Source organism: Zonotrichia leucophrys, chromosome 24 (assembly GCF_028769735.1).
Source record: "Zonotrichia leucophrys gambelii isolate GWCS_2022_RI chromosome 24, RI_Zleu_2.0, whole genome shotgun sequence".
In the NCBI taxonomy this organism is placed as follows: Eukaryota; Metazoa; Chordata; class Aves; order Passeriformes; family Passerellidae; genus Zonotrichia; species Zonotrichia leucophrys.
Window position 1 is genome coordinate 6,024,288 of NC_088193.1, and position 25,063 is coordinate 6,049,350.

A 25,063-nucleotide genomic window follows, 5' to 3' on the forward strand; every position below is an offset into this window, starting at 1 on the left:
AGGTACAAAGCTGTGCGGGTGTTTCTGGAAGAGAGATCCTCACACAGAAAAGAAAGAGGGAACTGTGGGAATCTACAAAATTAGAGAGTTTTGGGAAAGCTGCAAAAGGCAAGCTCCAGAGACAGCAGAACTGTGATTAGAGCTAAGCAGCAGCTATGAGATAGGTCAGCAGAAAACTTATTTAAAATGTAGAAAAGCAAAGACAAATAGAACAATGATCTGTGTATTAACGCTTGTCTAGAATAACTCTAGAAGGCTCTGGAAGGTGATCCAAGTGGCAGGGGCTGGCAGAAGCCCTAGGAAAAGGGAAAGAAGGGAGCAGGGAAAGGTCAGAAATCCTCCCCTCAGAGATATTGAACCCTGTCACCTCATTTCCCCTCCTTTCACACTTCAAATGAGACAAACAATCCTTGAAAGTAGTTTATTCCACAATAACGATTAGTCGATAAGGATGTGCAGTCAATAGTCAGCTACTGGAATGCAAGTGCCTGCCATAAACCAACCCCACAGAGCAATTGCTTCCTTCACCTCGACCATCGACCATCGCCCCGGCCAGCTGCACCCCTGGGGCACAGTGGGAGAGGCTCAGCACAGCCTGGGAGAGCAAAGGTGACGCCGTCCTGGCAGCTGGCGTGGAGGGCAGGCAGGACACGGCCCAGGCACAGGCACAGGCACAGCCCCGCTCCCTGCTCTGGGTCACAGGCGCCTCCCCGAGCGGGCACAGAGAGCAGCCAGGTCCTGCAGAGAGCGCGTGGCTGCAGGGCCACAGGAGGAGATCACCGAGTGCAGCACCTGGCTGTAGGCTGAGCACAACGGGGACACAAACACTATCAGGGCACGGGAGTTGCATTGAAACTGGGCTTGGCTCTAGCCTTTCACCAGAGCTGAGAGATCGGGGTATAAGGTAAATCAACATGCCTGTACACTCTGCACACTCCTGAACATCAATCAAAGATTATTTTATGGACCCAAATGTCTCTATTTTCCCTCCCAGGTAATTCCCAGTTGTCCAATCAGGTATTTTCCCAAGCTGTGCTCAAGGTCAGAGCACTCCATCACCTAAGGAAGGCCATTTCCAGACCTTTGTGCATCCTCCTGGCAGACAATTCAGCATTTAAGGCAGAGGGCTCTGTGTCCCTAATGAGGTGCTTTGCAGCATTTTCCTCATGGCTGTGTCCATAGCCACACGTGGCTGTGTCACAGCTGTGTCATTTAACACACTGTAGGGGCTGGTGCCTTGCTCAGGATGCCACTACACTCCCCAAGGGACAGAGGTTGGGTCAAGCAGCACAGCCCCTGACTTGCCCTCTCCAGAGCATATTTGGAGAAGCATCTCTGCACAGCAGCCCAGGAGCATGGAAACACCTATCCTGGGGTTTGATTTCTCCCTGTATAATCAGGCCCAGGTGTCTCCTCTCTGAAAGCTGGAGCTCCTACCTTTGTGATTTTTGTAGAAGACGCAGTTATTGGCACAGGTATCCGGGTGGGAATCCCAAAAATCAGACCCACAGGAACACAGTGGGGGCAAGTCAATGTTACAGAGTTTGACTTTCTCCTTCATCTGGGCTCTCAGAGCTTCAAGATACCTGCAAGGGATCAAACATTACCTCTGGCAGTGACACCTGGCTCAGGGAGTGCAGACTTCCTGTACCTCACGTGCTCCTTATCCCGCTGCTGTCTGTCCCTCACTCTCCTCTCCTCCAGCTGCAGCTGGGCCAGGGCTGCCCAGGTTCCCTCTCCTGGGGAGGGCTCTCTCTGCTCAGCCACGTCTCTCATCCTCTGCTCCTCTGCCCGCCGCTCATTCTCCTTCTGCCTCTTAATCCTGCAGGAACACACAGGGGATGGCAAGCTCAGAGAAGGAGCTTCCCACCCCAGCCTCCATTCCTGGCTGTGAGGTCAGGCCACAGCAATCTGGGTGATGCTGTTGCTTCCAAAGGCAAAAGTAGTCCTGCAATAATTACAGCATTAAATATAAACAAACATATTGGCTTTAAACATAGAATGGTGAAAAAAGCTTCCTGAGCCTCCATTCTTTCCCCCCATCTGGCAACACCAGCCTGTGAATGCTCTCCTGCCTTCAAACTCTTCCTACCCTCCTGTTTTCTCACCATTCTAAATTTTCTCTTTCCAGCTCCTTCCTGCATCACATCCACCCATGCTCCTGCCACACACGGTTCCCCAAAGCTGCATTTCTGTCCTTAAACAAAGCTGGGCTCTTTAATACCCCTCAGAAAGGACCAACACCTTGGCTTCCCAGCTTCCCCACTTCCCATTGTTTCTGGTTATGAGGCAGCTTGGATCTTTCTGTAAGCACCTTCCAGGACAGGGAAGTGTGGCAGGGCTGGGTACAGCAGAGACATTCCAAAACAGGCTTTAAAATGCACTTTTAACCAAGTTTTCCTCCGAAACAGGCTTTAAAATGCACTTTTAACCACGTTTCCCTCTATTTCCTCAGTCTCCCTTGCACCTACATGGCCCTCCAGCCCTTTAGTGGGACCTGGGTTGTGTCATTTCCACCAAACACAACACACATTCCCCTGACAAGCAGCAGTTGCAAAGCACAAGGGCTTTACACCAAAGTGTCTGACATTTTATTCCCAAATGCAGCAATGTGTCCCAGGCCACTCCTTGCCAGGGGGCATTAAAACCAAAACCAAGGCTGGGAAGAAGTCAGGACAAGACATTTCAGACCTTACTTCATGTAGGGGGTCAAATCTTTACATCCAGAAACAAAGTGCTTTAGTTGACCTTCTCTGGTTGAGTTATAAAATTCAAAATGTTTTTTAAATGAAATGTAGAACCTTAAGTACAGCACAATAAATCCACTCTAGGCCAAGGCCAGTTCAGGGCTTTATACCCTGTAATTACAAACCCAGCTCCCCTCTGCACACACTTCCAAGGGAAAAAATCATAATAAAAAGGTATTGCCCTAACTGGAAATCCCCGGGGCCCTGCCAGCATTCACAGAGTGGGACAAGCTCTCCCAAGTGCCCCTGGAATGTCAGGATGTGGCTCAAGGAGCACTGCTTTAGACTGGCAGTTTTTCCCAAAAAATGCCCATGAAATCCTGCCCTGTGGTGCCTGTCCCACTCCCCCAAAGCCTGATCACAGAAGAGCCAGGATGGTCAGATTTAGGACAGCTCATTCAAAGGAAAGCCAGGGAAAAAAACCAAAAATTACAGCATCTTTCCTATGGTGCTGTGAATTTGCAGAGCTGCTCCTTAGTGAAATCCTTCACAGGAAAAGCTGAGAAAACTCCACCACAATCGATACTTTAACACAGATACCAAATGTTCTGCTGTAGAACAAATGCCTGTAAAATATTTTATTACACTGTATAAGTTTTTATGGCAGCGAGGGGGAAGGGTCTGATATTAAAAATGCCAGGGATGGTCACAGCTTAGCACAACGACATAACCTCACCCCAAAGTTTCTAAACACTGGCTTAGGTTCCCAGAGTCATGGTTTGGGGAGTTGGCACTTTTCCCAGCCCCATGATTTGGCTCCAAGCTGCACAGGGAGGTTAAAACTAGATAGAGAAAAAAAACTAAAGGACTCAACATGGCCCGAGGGTGTGTGAATCCCACCCAGACAAACTCACAAGACTTTTCCAACCCTCTGAAGGACCCTGAGGGAGGATGTTGCAGTGTGTTGCAATGTCCTGTTTTAAACTTCTGGGTCCCTTCCCAGGTGTGCCTATACCTCTCTCCCTTCCCCCTCGCCCCCTTGCTGAGTGAGTCCTATCAATCAAGCTTAAGATTCCAGCAAGGCGTCGTGTGGTTAGTCAAATTCAAAAGATGCCCCTATGCCCAGAGGTCATTGGCCTGTCTAAGTGTCATCCTCCCTTGAGACCCTGCCCCTCTCACCTGGTTGGTGGCTCACCTGTCCCCTCCCCTTCCCCTGTCCCGGAGCTTAAAAGGTTAATGAGACCATGCGGCCGCATTCTGGTTGGAGCAGTTGCCCCGGTTCAGACCTCTGTAACCATGGAATAAACATCTGGATATAACCCTCCAGCAGCATCCTCTCCTTTTTCTCTTCACCATCACCAGAAGCTCTCTCTCCTGAGGTAAACGGAGTCCCTGACAAGCCTGGACTTGTTCAGTGCCCTGCTGCAATCTCCAGCAGCCAAGGTATCTCTGGGGTAAAGCACCACAGTGCTGCCTTTGGCCCAGCAGCGAGGGTCAGAACTGGCCCAGGCACCATCTAACTGGTTATATTGGGATTCATATTCCAATAGGAGGAGGTGAGCCCAGCCCGTGCACAGACTCACTGGGCCACTCTGTGCTGCCGGTCCTGCTGCCGCTGGCGCTGCCGCACTCGCTCGCGCTCCAGGGCCATGCAGAGGCGCCGGCACCGCAGGAACTCGCTCTGCCGCTGTGGAGAACAACACAGAGATGTTTAGGAATAAATATCCAGGCATATCAGTGCTCAGCTTGACTGCTGCAAGATGGAACCTTTCCCCAAAAGACCCTCAATACCTCTGACAGCACGTGACCCAGCACTGGGAAGATGGAGAGATGGCAGCAAGGTAGGAAAGACAAGTGATCTCAAAGCACTGGAGAGCTCTGTACCAGCATCCCTCCACTTCATGATCATGGTTTGTATTTTTGATCCACTTTATCCCTTTATGATAATGGTTTGTATTTTTGATCCACTTTATGATCATGGTTTGTATTTTTGATCCACTTTATGATCATGGTTTGTATTTTTGATCCACTTTATCCCTTTATGATCATGGTTTGTATTTTTGATCCACTTTATGATCATGGTTTGTATTTTTGATCCACTTTATCCCTTTATGATCATGGTTTGTATTTTTGATCCACTTTATGATCATGGTTTGTATTTTTGATCCACTTTATCCCTTTATGATCATGGTTTGTATTTTTGATCCACTTTATGATCATGGTTTGTATTTTTGATCCACTTTATCCCTTTATGATCATGGTTTGTATTTTTGATCCACTTTATGATCATGGTTTGTATTTTTGATCCACTTTACGATCATGGTTTGTATTTTTGATCCACTTTATGATCATGGTTTGTATTTTTGATCCACTTTATGATCATGGTTTGTATTTTTGATCCACTTTATGATCATGGTTTGTATTTTTGATCCACTTTATGATCATGGTTTGTATTTTTGACCCACTTTATCCCTTTACAATCATGGTTTCTATTTTTGACCCACTTTTTCCCTTTATGATCATGGTTTCTATTTTTGATCCACGTTATCACTTTATGATCATGGTTTGTATTTTTGATCCACTTTTTCCCTTTATGATCATGGTTTGTATTTTTGATCCACTTTATCCCTTTACGATCATGGTTTGTATTTTTGTTTGGGTTTTTGGGGGGGGTTAGTTCTGGGGTTAATTCTGTGTCTGTTTGGGTGTGGTTGTGGAGTGATAATGATAGTTGGTTATTGGTTTTGATACCAGGAAATATAGAGGAAGGTTAACTGAAAGTCTATTGATGACAAATGATTTGGATAATCATTGGACACTGCCTATGGATGGCAGCTCTGCCACCTGGCAAATTCCTAAATTCTCGCTTTGCTGAGGGGCAAAGAGCCAATTCCAACTTCAGCCTGCTTGACTTTGGATCCACCTGGACACTGGTGCTCCCCTGCAGTGGAATCCTGTATCTGCTCCAAAAGATGAAAGCATGACACCAAGCTGGATTCTGTACATGCAGAACCACCAAGGTGGATAAACCATTGCTGAGACAAATCCAGGGGCCCTGCAGGGAAAACTCCCATGTGGATACTGAGGGTTCAGTGTCTGGGCTTTGGGTGATCCCACTGATGCAGCAAGGGCAGGGAAACCTCCTGGCCAAAGCTCACATCAAAGCCCTCCTGCTGTGGGGTACAGAGACAGTTTGAGCTCCAGGACTCCCAAAAGTTTAATGCACAGATTTTTCTTCATGAATGCCAAAACCTTTGGGCTGAGTTTGTCTGCTTCACTCAGTGGAGAGAGCCCAGCACAGCTGGAGATAAAGGAGGAGGAGAAGAGATCACCAGGCTGCCAGTGAAGAAAACCGGATGGAAAAACCCCAGGCAGAGGAGAGTGCAGCAAAACCAGTTATCTTGGATGGATCAGAGCCAAGGAGATTAACAGCAAGAGGAAAGGGAACAGCAGGGTTAGGAGGAGCAGCCTGAGAAGCCCCAGCTGTTGTCACACTGGTGAGAAACCACAGCCATATTTGGGATCAGTTGGTTTGAAAACACTTGTAAGAAACAAAAACCCTGCAAATTGTTCGTAATTTTACACTGCAAACTGCAAGAAAGGTGACAAAAGGAGAGAGAAATGTTCCTCTTCATGGCAGGAGGAAGCAGGAAAATAAAAGTCACTGGCTTTAGGCATCCAAGAGAAACATCATCATTCTGTATCACTGAGATTAGCATGAGCCAAAGTGTCCAAACTGTCCAGGACACAGGCTGTAAACCCTCACTGTGAAATCATCCACTTGGCCTGCAGGCTGAGCTTGAGGCTATTCCCAAAAGCAAAGAAACCTTTATATTCCAGCCTTGTATTTAAACAAGATAAAGTTAGCTTTGTTCTTTCTTCTTTTTTTTTTTAAGCATTTTTGGCAGCTTCTTGAGCTCCTTGCAACTGCAGCAAGCACCCCCTGGTTTTGCCAGGCAGAATGAAAGGAGCCTGTTTCTCCTTCAAATTTCTGGTGTTATTGAGACCCCAGATTTTGTAGGAGGAGTAGGTAACAGTTCCACTTAGAACAGATTTTAAAAAATAACCTGGTAGCTTTGCCCAAGAGCTGAGACCAAAAGCTGACAAACTAAACCCAGTAGGGGTTTCATGCATCAAAGCTCCTCTGAGGTTTATTAGAGCCAGCAGCATTCTTAACACCCAATCTCTTCCAAACAGAACCACAAGGGGCTTGGCTGCCCTGGACAGACCTGCTTCCTGCTTTCCTCTTGCTCCACACCAGCCCAGAGCTTGAGGGGAGGTTGGCATTCACTGGGTGGCCTCCCAGGAGGGCTCGAGTCCTTCACTGTGCCACCACAGACCTGAGAGATAATGGAGGGGAGCAGCATCAGCATCACCACAGCTCTTTGTCATCTTCCCCCAGCAAAATGCTCTTACTGGAGGGCAGGGCCTCTGTGTGATCCCTCCAGACCTCAACAGGATAACCCACCTTGGAATGGGCTTTATCTGGGGTCCAGGTTGGCCATGAACAGGAGAGATGTGCCACTCTGAGCACCAAAGCTTTGTTAAAACATCTCTAAAGAAATCCTTGGAGGAGGGTTCTGGTTTACTTTAAATATGGATGCACATCTCCCCATCCCAAACTTGTATTATGAATTACTTGAAGTGTGAAAAAAAACCTCAGTGTAAGGGGAATTCCACAGCCAACATTTCCCAAAACCTCAGTGTAAACCTCAGCACAACCTTCTGCTGTGTCCCTATCTGCCCTGCCAGCATTTCTGCTCCAAGCTGGACTAATCCCCAGCCAAGGCTGGGCACACACTGCCACAGCCACAAAGCCTTTGCCAACCACCCCAGGCAATCAGGATGAACCATTTCCACCCCCCAGATGCTCAGAAACAGCTGCCTGAAAACAAAAGAGGAAGGATAAATACATCAAGCCCTCCTCAACCCCTCCCAGGGCAGGGCCTGCCACCCCCAGGCACCGGGATAGCCACAGCCATCTCCTTCACCTGATACAAAGCTTTGGGGGGAGGAGTTTTTGGGGTTTTTCCTCCTCTTTTCAAGGTTTCCAACTGATTTGATCTCTTTTGATCTCTTCCACCCTCAGGACTTGTAGCATAAGGTCTGAGCATGGCTCTGGGTATGATGTGACAGCACACCCTGGTTTCAGCTTTCACCTGGGCAGCTGCCAAGTGGCATCACAAGCAGGCAGGAACCCAAGGCCATGAAAGCAGGGAATGGCAGTGCCAACCTCACTGAGCTCCAGTGCTGCTCCCAAACCTGCTTTGAGGATGGTGGGCTGAAGAGTAAAGCAGGCCTGAGGGAGCAAATGCTCCTCCAAGAGCAGCCTCTTCCAGACACCAAAATAAATTTATGATCCAAACCACTCAAGACCAACTTTGCACGAGTCTTACTTTTTTAAACTCAATTTTGATGTAGAAGCCATCATCCTGCCCAGTGGCACGTGCAGCTGTGCCCTGCTCCAGCAGCTCAGCAGGCAGATCGTGGTGTCCTGCCAGCAGCAGCTCCTCACTCTCCTCCATGGGCACTGCAGGTGCTGGGCAAGGCTCTGGATCCTGGAGAAGGGAGGACATGGGTGTAAACATGGAGTTGAAATCTGGCTGCTTGGTGCCAAGGGAAAGCTGAACACCCTTGGAGCAGCTTTAGCACACAGGAGTGTGGGATCTCAGCACCTCAGCACTGAGGTGTCACCGAGACCACCCTTGGGGGGCTCGGGAGTCCTGGAATGTTCCAGAAGTGTCTGGTGGCTGGACTTTGATCCTACACAGGAGACAACACCTGTATGAGGACAGGAGGGTTTCACCGGGGTGAATGGTGAAGGGATTGGTTAATTAGAGAGTGAAACACAGGGTTTAGGATTTCTGTACAGGGGGGTTTAGAGAAGTAAGATGGAGGAATTGGGGCGTGTCCTGTCCCTTCTTCTTCTTCTCCTCCATCTTCTGTGGTGATGGTGGCACTTTGGGATTGGTCATTACTAAAGTGCACTGGTCAATAAGGGTGAAAGGTATTGGGGAAAAATGATAAATATTGTACACGTAACTTTGGGTATAAAGATAGGTGACTGTCCGGAGGGCAGAAGTGTGCTCATGGCTGGCTGCTGAGCAGAGCTCTGTCGGGCCGAGAGAAAATCTTTTAGATAAACAATTAATAAACACCGAGACCGAGAAAAGAACTGAAGCCTCTTCTCGTCCTTTGATACGCGGGCTGCCCCAAGGCCACCCCGGGCCTTTCCAGGCCATCCAAACAGCCGAAAACCGGACACAGGAGGAGGCTGTGTGTGCTGTCACTCGGATGGGATCTGGCAGCACCATGGGCCACCAGAGCTGTGGGTGGCTGTGACTGTGCCCTCCCCAGCTGCAGAAGCCGTGGGGTGAAGGGAAGGCAAGGCAGAAACCTCTCCAGGCACAATTTCACAGTGGCAAGGAGCTGCAATCTCTGAGAGACACTGAGTACAGAGCACACTCCTTCAGATGGGAAGTGGGCAGGCTCCCCAGTGGCAATCCACAATATTTTGAGAGGCAGCAGATTGTTTCCTACAAAATAAAGAATTAAAATGCCAGAAGCAAGCTTGAAGCCAGGATAATTTTTTTCCCCGTGCTTTCTTTTTTTTTCCTTCAGCGTGGTGAGAAGGGAAGCACAGGACTGCTGAGAAGGAAAGGATGGATCAGCAGGAGAACAGGTGATGCCAAGAATTCCTTGATATGGCTCTGCTGCTTTTTGGAAAGGACAGAGAATAGCCTGGAATTATTTGATAGGCACAACAGGAATTACTCCATCAACCCCATTATGACAGAATAGCTGCTTTGGTAAGGATAAGGGAATAGAGGGAAAGGTTATTGCTCTGGTGTTTCTCTGGAGCACTGAAGGCAAAAAGACAAGACACTGTGGAAAAACAACACCAGCTTGGTGGTTGAGACACTGGGGAAAAGAATTTGGGTGCTGCCATGCTGGGGAGCTCCAGCTGTCCATCAAAGCCTGGAGGCAAAGACTCAGTAACAGGATGAGCTGGAACACTGGACAGGTCATTTCCAGGCAATTACCATTCTGGTATCTGCTTGGGAAAGAGGCAATTAACTCCTTGGGTGCTTTTAACCTGAAAAGAAATCTTGGAGGGGAGAGAAGGAGCAGCAATCTTAGGAACATGGATTATTATCACAGGGAATGCAATACTTTACAGGGAGAAAGGAAAAAGATGAAGAAAAATGCAGAAAACAGGACTGAGGGAAAAAAAAAAAAATCAGCCAAAGACTTGCTTTGAGTTAGCAGCAGCAGGGAGAAAAATTCTGGGATTATTATTGGGAAGAAAAAGTCAGGTTATTCCTAAAGCTGAGGTTTTTAAGGAGGATGGACCTTCCCTGGGCCAGGAACAGCAGCTAAGGTGCAAACAGCTCCCTGAAATCTGTGGAGCTCCAGATTATCAAAGGGCACAAGGAGTGTCTTTATTTAAAGAGGAGGAAAAGGAAACAACAAATAAAATATTTTAGCCTCAAGAGTTTAACTATGGCTTTTTAAAAAACAAGAGGAAATCACCTTGCAAACTATCTGTAAACCACAAGAAAACAAGATAAGCAGCAATCAGCATAAATTTGTCAAGAGTCGGGCCAGGATAAGCTGCCTGTCTCCTACAATAGAAGGAAGAAGCCTCAGGCAAAGAGCAGCACAAGACTCTGGGGTTCGTGGCCTAATTCAACACTGGGGTAAAGCAAAACCTGTTAGATGAGGTCTGATATGGGATGCACAAAACTGATTAAAAACATGGCCCAGATTTGGTCTCAGGAGTTCACTGCACAGAAATAGGGTAAGAACGAGGTGGGCTCTGCTCTTTGATTTCATTATCAGCCTGGATGAAGGAAGAAAGAAGCATCTTGATTAAGCTACTGACCCCACTTGCCTTGTATTGGGTGAAAACCCTTGGGATAAAACCAAAGAAATGGGCTGGAATACAAAGCACAAGGGAATCCAGGGAGCACAAAAGCAGAGGCAGCACCACCAAGGGGGTCAGGTCCATGGTTGTGTCTGTGGCAGCCTTTTCCCCTGAAGGGAAGATGCTGCACTCCTGCCAGGCTGGGAACATGCCAAGCCTTCATACAGGGAGAGATTTAGATTAATATGGGAGCTTTTTTCTCCTCATATATCACGGAGTAATAAAACAGAGCAATGCAATAAATCAATATATTCCTCCCAGAATAGATCAGGGAAGCTGTTAAACTTCCTTATGTAGATTAACTGTAGGTGCAGTGAGGCTGGGATGGGAGGATGGTCCCAGACCCCTCCCAGTGTTTCTCACTGCTGTGGATGACTTGCCCAGGACTCCCACAGATCTCCTGTAACCCTCTGGCTCACCTGGGCAGTGGCTTTGTTATTTATGTGAGCTCATAAATCAAGCTATCTCACTGAATGCATTAGAAGCTCAAACAAGAAGGATGTTTGCTGTTGGAAACAGGTAACAAGGTTTTTGAGACCATAATTATTGTGTTTTTCTGAGACCTATTTGCAGAGCTGACAGACTTCATCAGAAATCCAAGAGTACAAAGAAGAGGCAGAGCAGCCCTTCTCTGTCCAGAAACAGAGACAGTTTCTAGATAATCAGCAAATATCTACTTCACCTTTGGTGAACCTGAAAAAGAGAAGGGAATGAAGATTTACAGGATGGGCAGGAAACTGGCTCCAGAGGCAATAAGTCAAAACACCAGGCTGGGTTGCTCCTGGTGTTCTCCAAAGTACATCAGTTCAAGAAAGGTCTTGGCATAGAGACAGGGAAAACAGCTACAACACAAAAGTGGTCTTGAGATCTGAAGGAGCAAAAGCAGGATGAAATTCAGAATAAAAGGTGGGACTGACCTCTTTCCATGCACTGCTTTGAGGAAAGCAGCTGCATGCCAACAATTCCCTACCAGAAGCCAGCCCACGGTGAGGAAAAACCCTCCAGATCTTTGCCACCCACACAAAACAAGCAATTGATGCAATGGAAAGAGGTGCTGAGGTTTGAAGAAATAAAGGCACCTGAAGGGAAGGCTGGTCATCACATTCCTCCCAGACACCCAGATCACAATCTCAACCTTTAAAAGTCTACTTTGCATTCTTGAGTTCATCTCAGAGATGTTTTCACACACTCTCCCACTGCCTTCTCTGAAATGGGTTAGCCACAAGGAAAGCAGTTTATTTCATTCCTGCTGGACAAACTTCCTGAATTATGTTTTGAATTTGCTAATTAGAGCCAAACCTCCAGCAGCGTGCAAGGTGATTTCTGTGCCCTCCTCACCTGCTGCCTCCAGGCTCCGTGGGACGCGTGGGACAGGATCCTGCGGGACGCCAGCCTGCGCCGCACCTGCTGCACTGCCCTGCTCAGCTGGGCCCAGAGACAGGCAAAGAAAACACAACTTCAGCTGCAAGGAGACATCTCCCAGCCAGTCTGCTCCAGCCAAGGAGCTCCACCAAGGCAGCACGACCCAACACACAATCAGGGTCTTTCAGAGACCCTCCTTGCTCCATCAAGGCAGCATAACCCAATACACAATCAGAGCTTGCCCGAAATTCTGATCCAGGCAGCTCATGTGCTCCCAAAACATGTTGCTGAGATGCCAGATCCCAAATTTTCTTGCTTGGTATCCAGCCAGAAGTGATTTTCCACCCCAAGGTACTTCAATTAGAATGAATCTCATGGTGCTCCATCTGGAATAACTCCAGCTCCTAGGCGAGCACTCAGGCTTTCTAAACCACCAAATGCACCATAAACATCACTATTAAAAAAAAAAAAAAAAAAAAAAAAAAAAAAAAAGCTTAAACAGTCCTGAAGGCAGGTTTTCCCAGATTTCGGGCTGCACGAGACAAGCTACAATGAGGTGGCACCACCTAGTGCCACCTCTGGGAAAGCGCCGTCCGTGCCCGCCAGCAGCCAGGGCAGCTCAGCCACAGCACCGGGGATGAGACACCAGCTGGATATTCTAAGGAGCACCACAACAATCAGGGTGACAGTGTGAGCTAACGTTTCATTAAACAGCTAAACCCAAATAGCAGGGATGTGCTGTGAAAGAAAAAAACAAACATGGCCTGTTCCCCATTTCAAACCCCAAGGATCCAAAACACCAAAGGACCAATGGAAGTGCAGGAGAAGCAGGGCTCACCTCGGCAGCTTGCTGCTGGAACGGCTCCCCGTGCTCCCCTTCTGGCTGGGCTGGGTCACAGCCACTGGGTGCACAGATGATGGCAGCAGGGAGGCTCTGGAACAGGCACGTGTTCTTCCAGGGGGCTGAGTACTGCACAGCAGCACTGTTCTCCCTCTCCACCTGCCAGGAAAAAGCCCCAGCGATCTCCAACCGTGACCCAGCAAGAATTCAACCCTGGTGACATTCTACCACCCTTGGGAGGGAGCTTTTGGCTCTCCATGCTGAGAATACAAAGAAGCATCAGGCTCTTTGGGGCTGAGGGTATTTGAGGGCTTCCTGCTTGGAGCTGGCAGAGTTACATGAGGACATCCCCAGCCAGCCATGGAAACAGCCCAAACACCCCAAGGGTGGCCAAAGCTGGTGACATGTCAGTGCATTCTCTTTTCTGCCACAGTCAGATCCTGGCAAGCCTCCCCAGCACTTGTTTGAGAATAGAAAGAATTAAATATATTCACAGGATAATCCAAAACAAGCCCATGGGGGGAAAGGGAATGTGGAGACACAGGGAAAGCGTTGTTTTGGCTGCTCTGGAAAAGGGATCGGAAAAGAAACAGCAGAAAAATGCTTTGCTTCAAAGGCAGCCAGGACACATCCACATCATTCCCAACTCCTGCATGGCTGTTTTGTAACTCCAGGCAATTCCACAGAGAGCTTCAGAACTCTGTTCTGCTGCTGCCTGAGGGAGCCAGTAACCTTTCCCTGGGGAGGCTTCAAAGCATCTCCAGCACCAACCAAAGTGTGACGCTGACCCAGCCTGGACACTGTTTGCCACCGCAGGGTCTGAAACCTCAGATTTTCTCATTTTTTCTCATTAACACCTTGACTTAAGGTGTTGCCTTAAGCTCCAGTGTTTGAGTTTTTCCTAGTTTATGCTGTGTTAGGAGGAGTTTCTCCTGCCAGAGCCTCACTTACAGCTTCGTAGGCCTTCTGCAGCTCCAGCCTGCGGCGCAGCCTGGCCTGCCGGTTCACGCGCTGCCTCACCTCGCCCTGGAACCTCCTCAGGCTGGCTGCCTTCTGCTGCTGCTGCTCCTTCAGCTGCTCCTCCACCCGGGATGCTGAGGCCTGGGTGAGGGGGAAGCAGATTTCACCAGGGTTTTGTTAAACTGTAGCACCAGAGCAGCTGTGTCCCTGGATTCCCTTTTCCTCACCCAGAGTGACCAGGCAGACAAGCAGCACCCAGAGCAAACTTCAGGTTTTGTTTCAACATATGTGGAATAACAGCTTGGACAAAATCTACTGGGTTATTATGGGCTGGATTCAGTCTGACTAGAGATACAGAGCAGGCACACCTCTGCCTTTACCTCTCTGTATCATACAGGGAAGGAAAGAAAAAGGAGACCCTGAGAGCAGCTCCTGCTCCCATTAAAGGATGCTCAACTACCCAAAGCCTGGATCCACAGGAACAGGCCAGCCCCTCACCCTGGCTGAAAGCACATCAGGGGAGCAGTTCACAGAGCACAGCACTGCTTCAGAATGTCTGTACCATCTGAAGTGAAAGATTAAGAGCAATGACCTGAAAAACCCAAAAATCCCATTTTGTTTTCTTGGCAATTCTGCCAAGCAACACCACCATGGCTTAAATTAAAACAGCACTGCTCTGCTGGCTGCCAACACAGCAAGAGAAACCAGATATGGAGGAAAGAGGTGAGGCCCAATGAACTTGGAACAGTTCATCAAGGTCAGCACAGCCCAACAAAACTCCAAGATGGGGAGAAATCCACCCTGTTAGGGATGAAACCAAAACAGTGCTCCAGGGAACAGCCCAGTGCCAGCTCACCCACTGCCCACCTCAGCAGCAACTCTGGTGCATGAGGCATTACTGTGGGTTAATTAAGTGTATTAAATAAGCTCAGATAACCCTGGGCAGCTTCATTCACCTCACATGGGGAGCCCCAGGAGCATCGAGGCCCCCTGAAGCTGTCAGGAAAAGATCAGCTCCCCCAGAAGTTCCATAGTGCCAAGATGGAAGTCCTGTGGAATATGGAGATGATTGATTTCCATAAATTATCTCAGCCTTTCAGGATTTAAATTACAATATAGAAATAAATCATCTCAGAAGGGCAGGAGCTTCTATAATGTTCAGACATTAATTACAGGGGACTGAACTCATCATCCAATATTTAATGCACTTTTAGTCCTCTTAGAATAACCGTCAAAACAGAAATCCCTGAGATAAGCATCCATGAAGATTTCCTTATGTGTTTCTAACAGGGTAGAGCTTTTTCTCCTGTTTCTAACAGTAGAGATTGGCTCCAGACCCTGAAACACTCAGCTTAATTTTTTTTTTTTTAATCAGCAACACAGAATAAAATCTCAACTCCCTGACATCCTTAAGGGATGAGTGGGAAAGCAAGAAGCAGCACTGGCTGGGTTCCCCACCTGACAGATGTTTAATATTGATGCATTTCTCCTCAAAGAACAGTTTATTGGAGGGGGATCAACCCAGAGAGATGTTGAGGTGAGACAAAGTAGAAATTCTCCAGAGGAGAGATCCATTTTGATTTAAGTGAAATGTACGTCTTCAAGTCTGTAGTTGGCAAACATAGCTATTTAGCCTGACTGCAAAAAAGCCTAAGCTCAGAGAAACTGCTTCAGTGAAAGACAGAGACAGAAAGTGATAAAGAGAAACAGAGACACCTGTGAGAGCAGGTCAACCTGACCTAGGAATTGTTTCTGATAAAGAACTAGCGGCAAACGTCACGCAAAATTCATAAAAATGACTATGTATGAACCTATTGTGAAATTGTATGCATATGTATTTGAGAAGAAAATAAAAAGAGACCTGAAGTCCCCAAAAGTAAGTATGTATTTTAAAGAGAGTAATCTCCACATGCGTCCAGCACTGTAATAAACATACCTGTAATAAATACACTGTAATAAACACAATGTAATAAACATGCCGGTTTTACAGCTTTCACAAAGTTGTAGAGTTTTGTTTATCTGTGCAAAACAGAGGGCTTGTGCAAAGGGGAGGCCAAACTACACCGACACCACGGCGGCTTCTGACCCCACTAAATCACATTAAAACAAATGATTATTTTTAGGAGCAATGTTCCTGGCTGTCCCCAGGCTGTGACAAACATCCCCTTTGGCTCTGGCCCCGCTGGGGGCGTTAGGGGCATAGGGAAGGGTTCAAGCCCTGCAGACGGTGCACTCACAAAGGCCGGGCTCTGCTGCCCGGGCGCGCTCTCCACCCAGGCGCCCACGGCGGCCACGCTCTGGTTCCTCTCGGCCAGCGCCCGCCACCGGCACCGCAGGGGCTGCCCCGGCCCCTTCGAGGGCAGCACCATCCCGGCACCGCCGCGGGCCCGGCCCTGGGGACGGGAGCAGAGCTCTGGGTGTGTTCCTGCAGCCCAACCCGCACCTGCCCCATCCACTGCACCCCAACCCGCACCTGCCCCATCTCCCGCAGCCCAACCCGCACCTGCCCCATCCCCTGCACCCCAACCCGCACCTGCCCCATCTCCCGCAGCCCAACCCGCATCGCCCATCCCCGCAGCCAACCCGCATCTGCCCCATCCCCGCAGCCCAACCCGCATCTGCCCCATCTCCCATCTGCCCCATCCCCGCAGCCCAACCCGCACCCCCCATCCCCTGCACCCCAACCCGCACCCGTCCCAGCCCCACACCTGCCCCATCCCTGCACCCCAACCCGCACCTGTCCCAGCTCCTGCAGCGCAGCGCCCTCCCGCCTCTCCCCGCGCTGCCCTCCCGCAGCTCTGAGCGGGGACCCCCAGCCCATGGCGACTGACAGCCCCTCTGCCCCATCGCTGCACCCCTTCCCTTCTCTCCCCAGTTACCCCACCTCCAGCTCTCTCCTCCCCCGAGATTCGCGCTCCGATCTCCCGGTACCAGAACTCCACCGCCCCCCATCCCACCCAGCCCCTCCTCACCCCCTGGGTAGCCTCACCCGGCCCTGGGCGCTGCCCCACGGGCTCGGGCCCATCCTCCCGCATCCCCCAAACGCCTCCCCAGACTCTGCACCTTCATTCCCCGTAATCCCTCCGGTAATCCCCCTCGCCGAGCCCCGAGTCCGCCGCAGTCCCTCAGGCCGCACCAACCGCCACTTCCGCCGCCAGCGCAGCTTTGAATCCTGGCGCCACTTCCGCCGCACGGCCACGTCCCGGCCACGCCTCACAGAGTCCCGGTAACGCCCTGGCCACGCCCCGATCGCATCCTGGTCACGCCCCCAGACGTCCAGGCCACGCCCCGGTGTGGCTTCGGTCACGCCCCCGAGAGTACCGGTCACGCCCTCAGGACTCCTGGCCACGCCCATCCTCGCCCCGCCTCGCCTCAAGCCCCGCCCCCCCGCCATAGCCAATCGCAGGCCGCCCCCAGCCCCACCCCCTCACGGTTCTGAGGTCACCGGTTCGAGTCCCGCCTCTGGTGGAAAGGGGGAGGAGGAACCGTGTCTGCCTCAGGGCATCCCTGAAACTGCCCCCTGAGCATCCCTGGAACACCCCACACACAGCATCCCCGTGCGAGTCGCTCCCAAATATCCTTACAGCATCTCTGACCCCCTCCGAGTATCCCCTTATAACATCACACAGCATCCCCCCAAAGCACCTCCCCATAGCGTGACCCCAAAGCATCTGCCTCCCTTACTGTCTCCCCAAAACTCCCTCAAAGCCCCTTTCTGTAGCCTCCCCCAAACCCCCCTGCACCATCTCCCCATAACCCGTCTCCCCCAGAGCATCTCACTCTCTCTGGGATAGGATGTTCGGAGGCATCGACCCCTTTTGGGGGGTGGGCGGTGTCTCTCTGGAGTGATGAGCCTGGCAGGGCTCGGGAGGGGGTGGGAAGCGGCTCCGGGCATCCTGCCTCACATCCCGCTGCCCTATTCAGCGGTGCCCGGGGAACTGGCGCTAATTGGCATGGAGTTGGAATGGAGCCTGAATGCCACCGGGCTTCGCTTTAGAGCCTGGGAAGAGGGGAAATTAAAAAAAAAAAAAAAAAAAAAAAAAAAAAGCGGGGTAGTTTTTTGGGCTGGGGGTTCAGCTTTGCAAAATATCCCTCCTAAAGAAAACCCCAGTTTAGCTGAATGGGCTGTTCAGAGCCCAAAATCCCTTTGGATTGTCTGCAGAGGGGATGGCAAACCTCAGCTGGGCTCGATGGGGTGATGCCTCCCCACCCCAAGTGTAGAAAACATGGAACTGGGGGTCTGTAAGCGGGGAAAAAAAAAAATTGCAAATCTGAGTGGTTTTTCCTCAAATAAATGTCAGCTCGAGGCCTCCGAGGAGGCGAAAGCCACCAGGACACAGGGCTCTATTGAGAAAGGAAAGAACAAAAAAAAAAAAAAAAAAAAAAAAAAAAAAAAAGAAGGGAAAAAAATAAATTAGCCGGGCGAAGCGCCAAGCCGGGAGCTCCGAGGGACGTGCCCGGAGTGGGGAAGCGGAGCGATTCGGGGGGCGAGCCTGCCCGAAATGTGGGGAGCGCCGGCTGCCCCGCGGGGCCACCCCGCTCCCCCCGGGCTGCTGCCGCTGACCTGGCTGCTGGCGCTGCACGCAGGTACGCAGATTGCCCTCTTTTCCCACTGTTTTCCCGTTTTTTCCATGGTTTTTTGGGGATGTCCAGATGGAGGGAGCGGGCCGGGGGGGTGGTGAGGGTGGTGATGCCCCGTGGGGGGGGTTGAGGGAGGGTTGTTGCGCTGTCGAGCGTACCCTCTGCTTGGGAGCTGGGAAAAAGGGGGGTAAAATGGAATGAAAATGGGGAAAACGCTTTTCTGGAGCCAAGCAGGTCCTGATGTCGGGGAGGATTTGGCGCTGCCCCCATCCTGAGCTTCTCCCCAGGTTTTTTCCTTCCCTGAACCCCATTTTTCCCAGTTTTTTAGCATCTCCAAATATTTTCTCTTATCCACTCTTCAGCTGCCCTTAAAAAGTCATTTTTCACTCCATTTCCAGACTTGCCCATCCCACTGCAACCCTCTGTTTTCTCCATCATTTTCTCCATCATTTTTTCTCTAAATTCTCACTTTTTGGAATTCAATGAGCCCCAAACCACCCCATCCCAGGTCTGGCAACACAGAAAATCACCTTCAACAATTTTGTTCCGTTTTACCAAAGTTTGCACCCAAAAGCAGCTCTGGGGAGGCCCCATTTCCCTTCAGATGTGGAGGATGGATGAAAAACAAAACCAGCTGGGTTTTTGCTGGCTTTGATTTAGACCCTGATTTAAAAACAGCCAGGGCTGCAGTGAGAACACCCCAAAAAATAGTGCAGGGAAAAAAAAGAAAAAGAAAAAGGGGATTTGTGCCACAAAATAGTGTGAAAATGAGGATTTTGGTGGGCTTTTCAACAAATCCGTTAAAAAGGGCTGGGAGATCTCCATCCCTAAGCCAAGGATGCTGTAGGAAAATGAAACATTTCCTGATTTATTAATGAACTCCCCAATTTTGGTTTTTTATCCAGAGTGGAGAAAAATCTAGGAGCAGGGTTAAAAAAGGGGAAGAAACAGTTAAAGAGCAGCGCACGGGGAGGGGGCAGGGATGCGTGGAAGGCCACATCCCCATCCCATGCCTTGGCCTTCCCTGTGGGGCGAGGGTTCCCCCAAATCTGGCGAGTCGGGGCCTGTTTGTGGCGCTGCCGGGGAGGACGGACGGACGGACGCTGCATACCAATAGGTCCCATGACTTTTCGGGCTTGTTTAAGGCCTTTCTTGCTCCTGCATCTCCCAGCCCAGCTGGTTTTCCCACTCTGCCCTCCTCTTCAATATGGGGTTTGTTCGCTGTGGGGGACGGCGTCCGTATGGGGGGCTCGCGGATGGCACCTCTGGGATGTCAGGACGGGGATGCTGAAGGTATTTTGGGAGAGGGAGAATGTTTTGGAGAGTGGCCTCCCTCAGAAAATCATGTTTTTACACTTTTTCCCTGCCTTTTTTGGCTCGAAACCAGCGATGAGGAGCAATGCACGTGCATCTCGTGATGCAGTTTTCTGTCTGAGGGGGCTTTGTCTGGACAGGGGCATCCAATGGGGATGGGGGTGGGACACAAAATCCTTCCCCCACACCATTTTTGGGGGAATTAAGGTATCTTTGCAAGGCATTGCACAGATCAGAGCACTGGCATCTCTCTCTCCCAGGCAGTTTTTGCAGGGCAATGATAAAGCTTTGCCAAGGGTTGCCTCGACCTGCCTCCCACCCCTACATTTTTGCAAGTGATGTGTGCATTTTTGCAAAGGGCTGCATCGACCTGGCTGCAGGAGCACTCCCCCTGCATTTTTGGGGGCGATAGATGAATTTCTGCAAAGGGTTGCATTGGCCCAGCTGCAGGAGTGTTCCTGCACAAGCCCTGCACATTTTGGGGACACCTCATGCATTTTTGCAGAACCCAGCAACAGGAGGTGTGCCATCCACTCCTCCTCCTTGCATTTTTGGGGTGATTCATGCATTTTTGCAAAGTGTTGGTTACGTTGACCTGGCTGCAGGAGCACTGCCATCCCCAGTGCAGCTTTGGGGGGTGATAATGCATCTTCACAGGGGGCTGCATTGACCCACTGTGATTGTGTTCACAGGGGTCTGAGGATGAGGGAAGAGACGAGGATCTGACTCCATGTTTCAGAAGGCTTGATTTATTATTTTATGATATATATTACATTAAAACTATACTAAAAGAATAGAAGAAAGGATTCCATCAGAAGGCTAGCTAGGAATAGAAAAAGAAAGATAACAAAGGTTTGTGGCTCGGACTTTCTGTCTGAGGCAGCTGGGCTGTGATTGGCCATTAAATAGAAACAACCAACATGGGCCAATCACAGATGCACCTGTTGCATTCCACAGCAGCAGATAATCCATGTTTACATTTTGTTCCTGAGGCCTCTCAGCTTCTCAAGAGGAAAAATCCTAAGGAAAGGATTTTTCATAAAAGATGTCTGCGACAACCCACCTCCCCTGCCCAAAGCAATTTTGGGGCTGATTCCTTGATTGTTTTCGTGCTGCATTGATCTGAGTGCAGGAGAGCTCCCACCCCTCATGCACTTTTGGGGTCACACGTGCATCTTTGCAAAGCTTATGGAACCAAGCTGGGCACCTTGGGGATGCTCACTTGGCATTTCCCTGTTTCCTCCATGCTGGGCACCCCGCTGTCTCTCCCCATACCCCAAGGTCTGCTGGCAAGGATGATCACCAGCATTTTTGGGGTCACACGTGCATCTTTGCAAAGCTTACGGAACCAAGCTGGGCACCTTGGGGGTGCTTCACTTGGCGTTTCCCTGTTTCCTCCATGCTGGGCACCCCCTGTCTCTCCCCACACCCCAAGGTCTGCTGGCAGGGGTGAACATCACCAGCCCCACGCCGCTGGTGCGGGGCACGGCGGGCAAGGCGGCGCTGCTGTCGGTGCGCTACGCCAGCGCCAGCGCCGACAAGCCCGTGGTCAAGTGGCAGCTGAAGAGAGACAAACCCGTCACCGTGGTCCAGTCCATCGGCACCGAGATCATCGGCAACCTGCGGCCCGACTACCGCGACCGCATCCGCGTGCTGGAGAACGGCTCGCTGCTCATCAGCCCCCTGCAGCTGGCCGACGAGGGCGCCTACGAGGTGGAGGTGTCCATCACCGACGACACCTTCACCGGCGAGAAGACCATCAACCTCACCGTGGACAGTAAGGGCAAGGAGGACATCCAGGGGTGTGACTGTGTTTGCAGGGGTCTGAGGATGGGGGAAGAGACGAGGATCTGACTTCATGTTTCTCTGAAAACTTGATTTATTTGATTTATGGCTTGATTTATTATTTTATGATATATATATATTATATTAAAACTATACTAAAAGAATGGAAGAAAGGATTTCATTAGAAAGCTAGCTAAGAATAGAAAAATAGGAAAAGAAAGAATGATAACAAAGGTTTGTGTCTTGGACAGAAAGTCCAAGCCAGCTGGACTGTGATTGGCCATTAATTACAAACAACCACATGAGACCAATCACAGATGCACCTGTTGCATTCCACAGCAGCAGATGATCAATGCTTACATTTTGTTCCTGAGGCTTCTCAGCTTCTCAAGAGGAAAAATCCTAAGGAAAGAATTTTTCAGAAAATATCATGCTACACAGGGGAAATTGGGTTATCCATGGGATGTCTTCCCTGAGCACATATTGGGAGGGCTTTCTCCAGCTGGGAGGTGGTTTTGGGGGTTTCAGCCCCCTCAGGTTGGTGGGGTTTTGGTGTCACTCTTCCTGCCCCCTGAGCCCATCCATCCCCTGAGATGTGGCATCACCGTGGTTCCTCTACTTGCCCACAGTTCCCGTCTCAAAGCCACAAGTGCTGGTGGCCTCCTCAACGGTGCTGGAGCTCAGTGAGTTCTTCACCCTCAACTGCTCGCACGAGAATGGCACCAAGCCCACCTACACCTGGCTGAAGGACGGGCGGCCGCTGAGCAACGACTCGCGCCTGCTCCTCTCCCCTGACCAGAAGATCCTCACCATCACCCGTGTCCTCATGGCTGACGATGATGTCTACAGCTGCCTGGTGGAGAACCCCATCAGCCATGGCCGCAGTGTCCCCGTGAAGCTCACTGTTTACCGTAAGCCACCCTTGTCCCCTCCTGCACTGCCAGGTTTGGCCATTCCTTGCAGATGCTTTCAGCTAAAATTTTGGGGGGTTGTCTCCCCTCACTCCTCTCCTGCAGGCCGGAGCTCTCTCTACATCATCCTGTCCACGGGCGGCATCTTCCTTCTTGTCACCCTGGTGACAGTTTGTGCCTGCTGGAAACCCTCCAAGAAGTACGTGTGGGGATAACATGGGAGACAAAGGGGGTTATCCCATCTTGTCCCATCCTTTTTTTTCCCATTTCATCTCTTCCCATCCCATCTTGTCCTTACCATCCTATTTCATCTCATCTTGACACATGCTGTCCTATGCCATGCCAAGACATGCCATGCCATGACGTGTTGTCCCATCCCATCCCATCCCATCCCATCCCACCCCATCCCATCCCATCCCATCCCATCCCATCCCATCCCATCCCATCCCATCCCATCCCATCCCATCCCATCCCATCCCATCCCATCCCATCCCATCCCTGCAGTACTTGACCCCCCTGGATGAGCCACAGGCAGTTCCCCCCGGTCCTCCAGCACGATGCCAGTGCTGCCCCCTCCATCTCCTGCCCCTTTCCAGGGAGAAGCGACAAGCAGAGACACAACCAACCTCTGACTACGCCGAGCAGGACGAGGAGCGCCTGAAGCACGAGGGTGAGTGCAGCCTGGCGTGGCAGTGGTGGGCTGGGGGACACCAACGCTCCGGGCATGGTGAGCAGCACCTTCCCTTCCTTCCACACAGCCGAGGGCATCCCACGGAGCGGCGAGCACGAGCGCAAGAACCCGGTGGCTTTGTACATCCTTAAAGACAAGGTGAGAGCCGGTAGCACCAGCAGCACCAGTAGCATGTCAGCAGCATCCCAGCAGAGGGTCTCGCACATGCCCCACGTTTTTCTGCCCTTGTTTTTCGGCAGGACTCTCCGGAGGCGGAGGAGGATTCGCTGCCCGAGCCCCGCGGCACGGTGGAGCCCGGCTACAGCAGCTCGCCCGTGCCCGCCGCCGGCCGCTCGCCGGGCCCCGTGGGGCGCTCCACCCGCCGCTACCATCGCTCGCCGGCTCGCTCGCCCGCCTCGACGCGGACGCACCGCTCCCCGCCGGGCTCCCCGGCGCGGTCCCGCGGCGCCCCGCGGCTGCTGCGGACTGCGGGCGTGCACGTTATCCGCGAGCAGGAGGAGGCCAACGCCGTGGAGATCAGTGCCTGAGCAGCGGACTGTGCGCGCTTTGGTGGCGGCGTGCGAGGGGCAGGGACACCGGCACGGCCGCGCTGCCGCCGCCGAGCGAGCGGGGACACCGGCACGGCCCTGCTCCGCCACTGGGCGTCATTCTGCTCGGCGTAAAGTCACTAATTTCCTATTGATCCCACCCAGAGCTCCCCTCTTCCGTCCCCCGTCTTCCTGGGGCATCGCTTTAATGGCTTTCTCGCCGGGACGAGTGTGCACACGCGTGTGCAGAGACAACATGCAATCAGCGCACGGAGAGTGTGCCAGGGGTGCATGGAGCATGCAGAGGGAGCGATGGAGCGCTGCACACGTGGATGGGGCGTGCAGGAGGGCACATGGACTGTGCACACGGGGGCAGGCACCAGGACGTGCAGCAAGTGTGCACACAGGATGCACAGAGTGTGGAAGAGAACACGTGGAGAGCACACACACGGAGCGTGCAGCTAAGGCTGCAGAGTGTGCACAGAGGGTTTATGGAGTGTGCAGTGTCCACTGAGCCTGCATGGCCTTTGTGAGCGTGCCAGCCCTGCGTGTGTGTTCCAAGCATGCACAGAGTCCATGCAGAGAGCACCTGTGCAGAGTGTGCAGGGAGCGTGGGGAGGGAACATGCACACAGCATTTGCACGGGACATGCACACAGCACATGGTGAGTGTGCAGAGGGTGAGCACAGAGGGTGTGTGCAGTGCTTGCACAAAGCACACACAGAGCATGAATGGTGTGGAGGAAAGAGCGTGCACAAAGTGAGCAGCTGAATGTGCTCAGAGCATGCACAAGAGGAGCCTGCAGTGAGTGTGCAAAGAGTGTGTGCTGTGCTTGCACAGGGTGTGTGTGGGGTGTGTGAAGAGAGTGAGCACACAGCAGCTGAGCATGCTTGGAGCGTGCACACGCACACGGGGAGCACACACACTGCACACCCAGCGACCCTGCATGCACACGTGTGTGCAAGAGCACGGTGCCTGCCATGGCACAGCCCCCATGCATGGAGCAGGACATGCACTGGCACACAAGCCACAACACGCACCAGGCAGCCTAAACAGGGGGCTCCCTCCTGCTCCCCAGCTCCCCAGCTGCAATGTCCCCTAAACGTGGGCTGGAAGCCCTGGTCCAAGCATTGCCCCTTTGCCATGGTAGGATTTTCTGTGAAAATCCCCCGGTTTTGGGGCACACGGCGCTGTCTCTCCCCAAGCCTTCATGGGAAATAGGTTTAGGATGAAAAGCAGAGAGCGGCCGGCCAAGCGAGCCGGGCCCTGGGGCACCCGGGGTGGGTGCCGGGGCACCCCGGAGTGCTCGGGGTGCACTACTAACCAATAAACTAAACGTACTACCCGAATGGTGGTGGCACCCCTGGGTGTCTTTGTGGGACAGGGGTCCCCCAGGGTTGGGGGGACACATGAGAAGTGGCTGACAGGTAAGAGCACACAGACCCGATGCACCTGGCTGGCGCTGAAACTGGCACTT

The 25,063-nt window shown here is 51.4% G+C and overlaps 2 protein-coding genes across 2 annotated transcripts; one reads left to right on the forward strand and one right to left on the reverse strand.

Annotated features, from left to right (window-relative positions):
* Nucleotides 1-407: 407 nt before the first annotated feature.
* On the reverse strand, nucleotides 408-17,132 carry CCDC15 (coiled-coil domain containing 15). The gene is made up of 11 exons (XM_064731878.1): nucleotides 16,914-17,132; nucleotides 16,015-16,170; nucleotides 13,769-13,918; nucleotides 12,815-12,976; nucleotides 11,953-12,039; nucleotides 8,084-8,245; nucleotides 6,917-7,027; nucleotides 4,271-4,374; nucleotides 1,652-1,822; nucleotides 1,438-1,586; nucleotides 408-803 (listed from the first exon to the last, which is right to left on the reverse strand). Exons 1-11 carry the CDS (start codon nucleotides 17,130-17,132, stop codon nucleotides 697-699), a joined length of 1,578 nt encoding a protein of 525 aa, XP_064587948.1. The 3' UTR covers nucleotides 408-696.
* Nucleotides 17,133-18,207: 1,075 nt separating this feature from the next.
* HEPACAM (hepatic and glial cell adhesion molecule) lies at nucleotides 18,208-24,935 on the forward strand. The gene is made up of 7 exons (XM_064732261.1): nucleotides 18,208-18,364; nucleotides 21,108-21,449; nucleotides 22,087-22,368; nucleotides 22,474-22,567; nucleotides 22,965-23,038; nucleotides 23,127-23,197; nucleotides 23,299-24,935. The coding sequence occupies exons 1-7, from the start codon at nucleotides 18,280-18,282 to the stop codon at nucleotides 23,584-23,586; spliced, it is 1,236 nt and encodes a 411-aa protein (XP_064588331.1). The 5' UTR covers nucleotides 18,208-18,279; the 3' UTR covers nucleotides 23,587-24,935.
* The last annotated feature ends 128 nt before the right edge of the window (nucleotides 24,936-25,063 follow it).

What these genes read in the sequence shown, in the direction of transcription:
- HEPACAM (XM_064732261.1), top strand. Translation starts at nt 18,280, where the DNA reads ATGTGGGGAGCGCCGGCTGCCCCGCGGGGCCACCCCGCTCCCCCCGGG. An exon ending in CGTGAAGCTCACTGTTTACC is followed by an intron (nt 22,369 to 22,473) that starts GTAAGCCACCCT and finishes CCTCTCCTGCAG; the next exon opens with GCCGGAGCTCTCTCTACATC. An exon ending in TGCTGGAAACCCTCCAAGAA is followed by an intron (nt 22,568 to 22,964) that starts GTACGTGTGGGG and finishes GCCCCTTTCCAG; the next exon opens with GGAGAAGCGACAAGCAGAGA.
- CCDC15 (XM_064731878.1), bottom strand. Translation starts at nt 17,132, where the DNA reads ATGGGCGTGGCCAGGAGTCCTGAGGGCGTGACCGGTACTCTCGGGGGC. An exon ending in TGCAGAAGGCCTACGAAGCT is followed by an intron (nt 12,977 to 13,768) that starts GTAAGTGAGGCT and finishes TTTTCCTGGCAG; the next exon opens with GTGGAGAGGGAGAACAGTGC. An exon ending in CGGGATAAGGAGCACGTGAG is followed by an intron (nt 1,587 to 1,651) that starts GTACAGGAAGTC and finishes GATCCCTTGCAG; the next exon opens with GTATCTTGAAGCTCTGAGAG.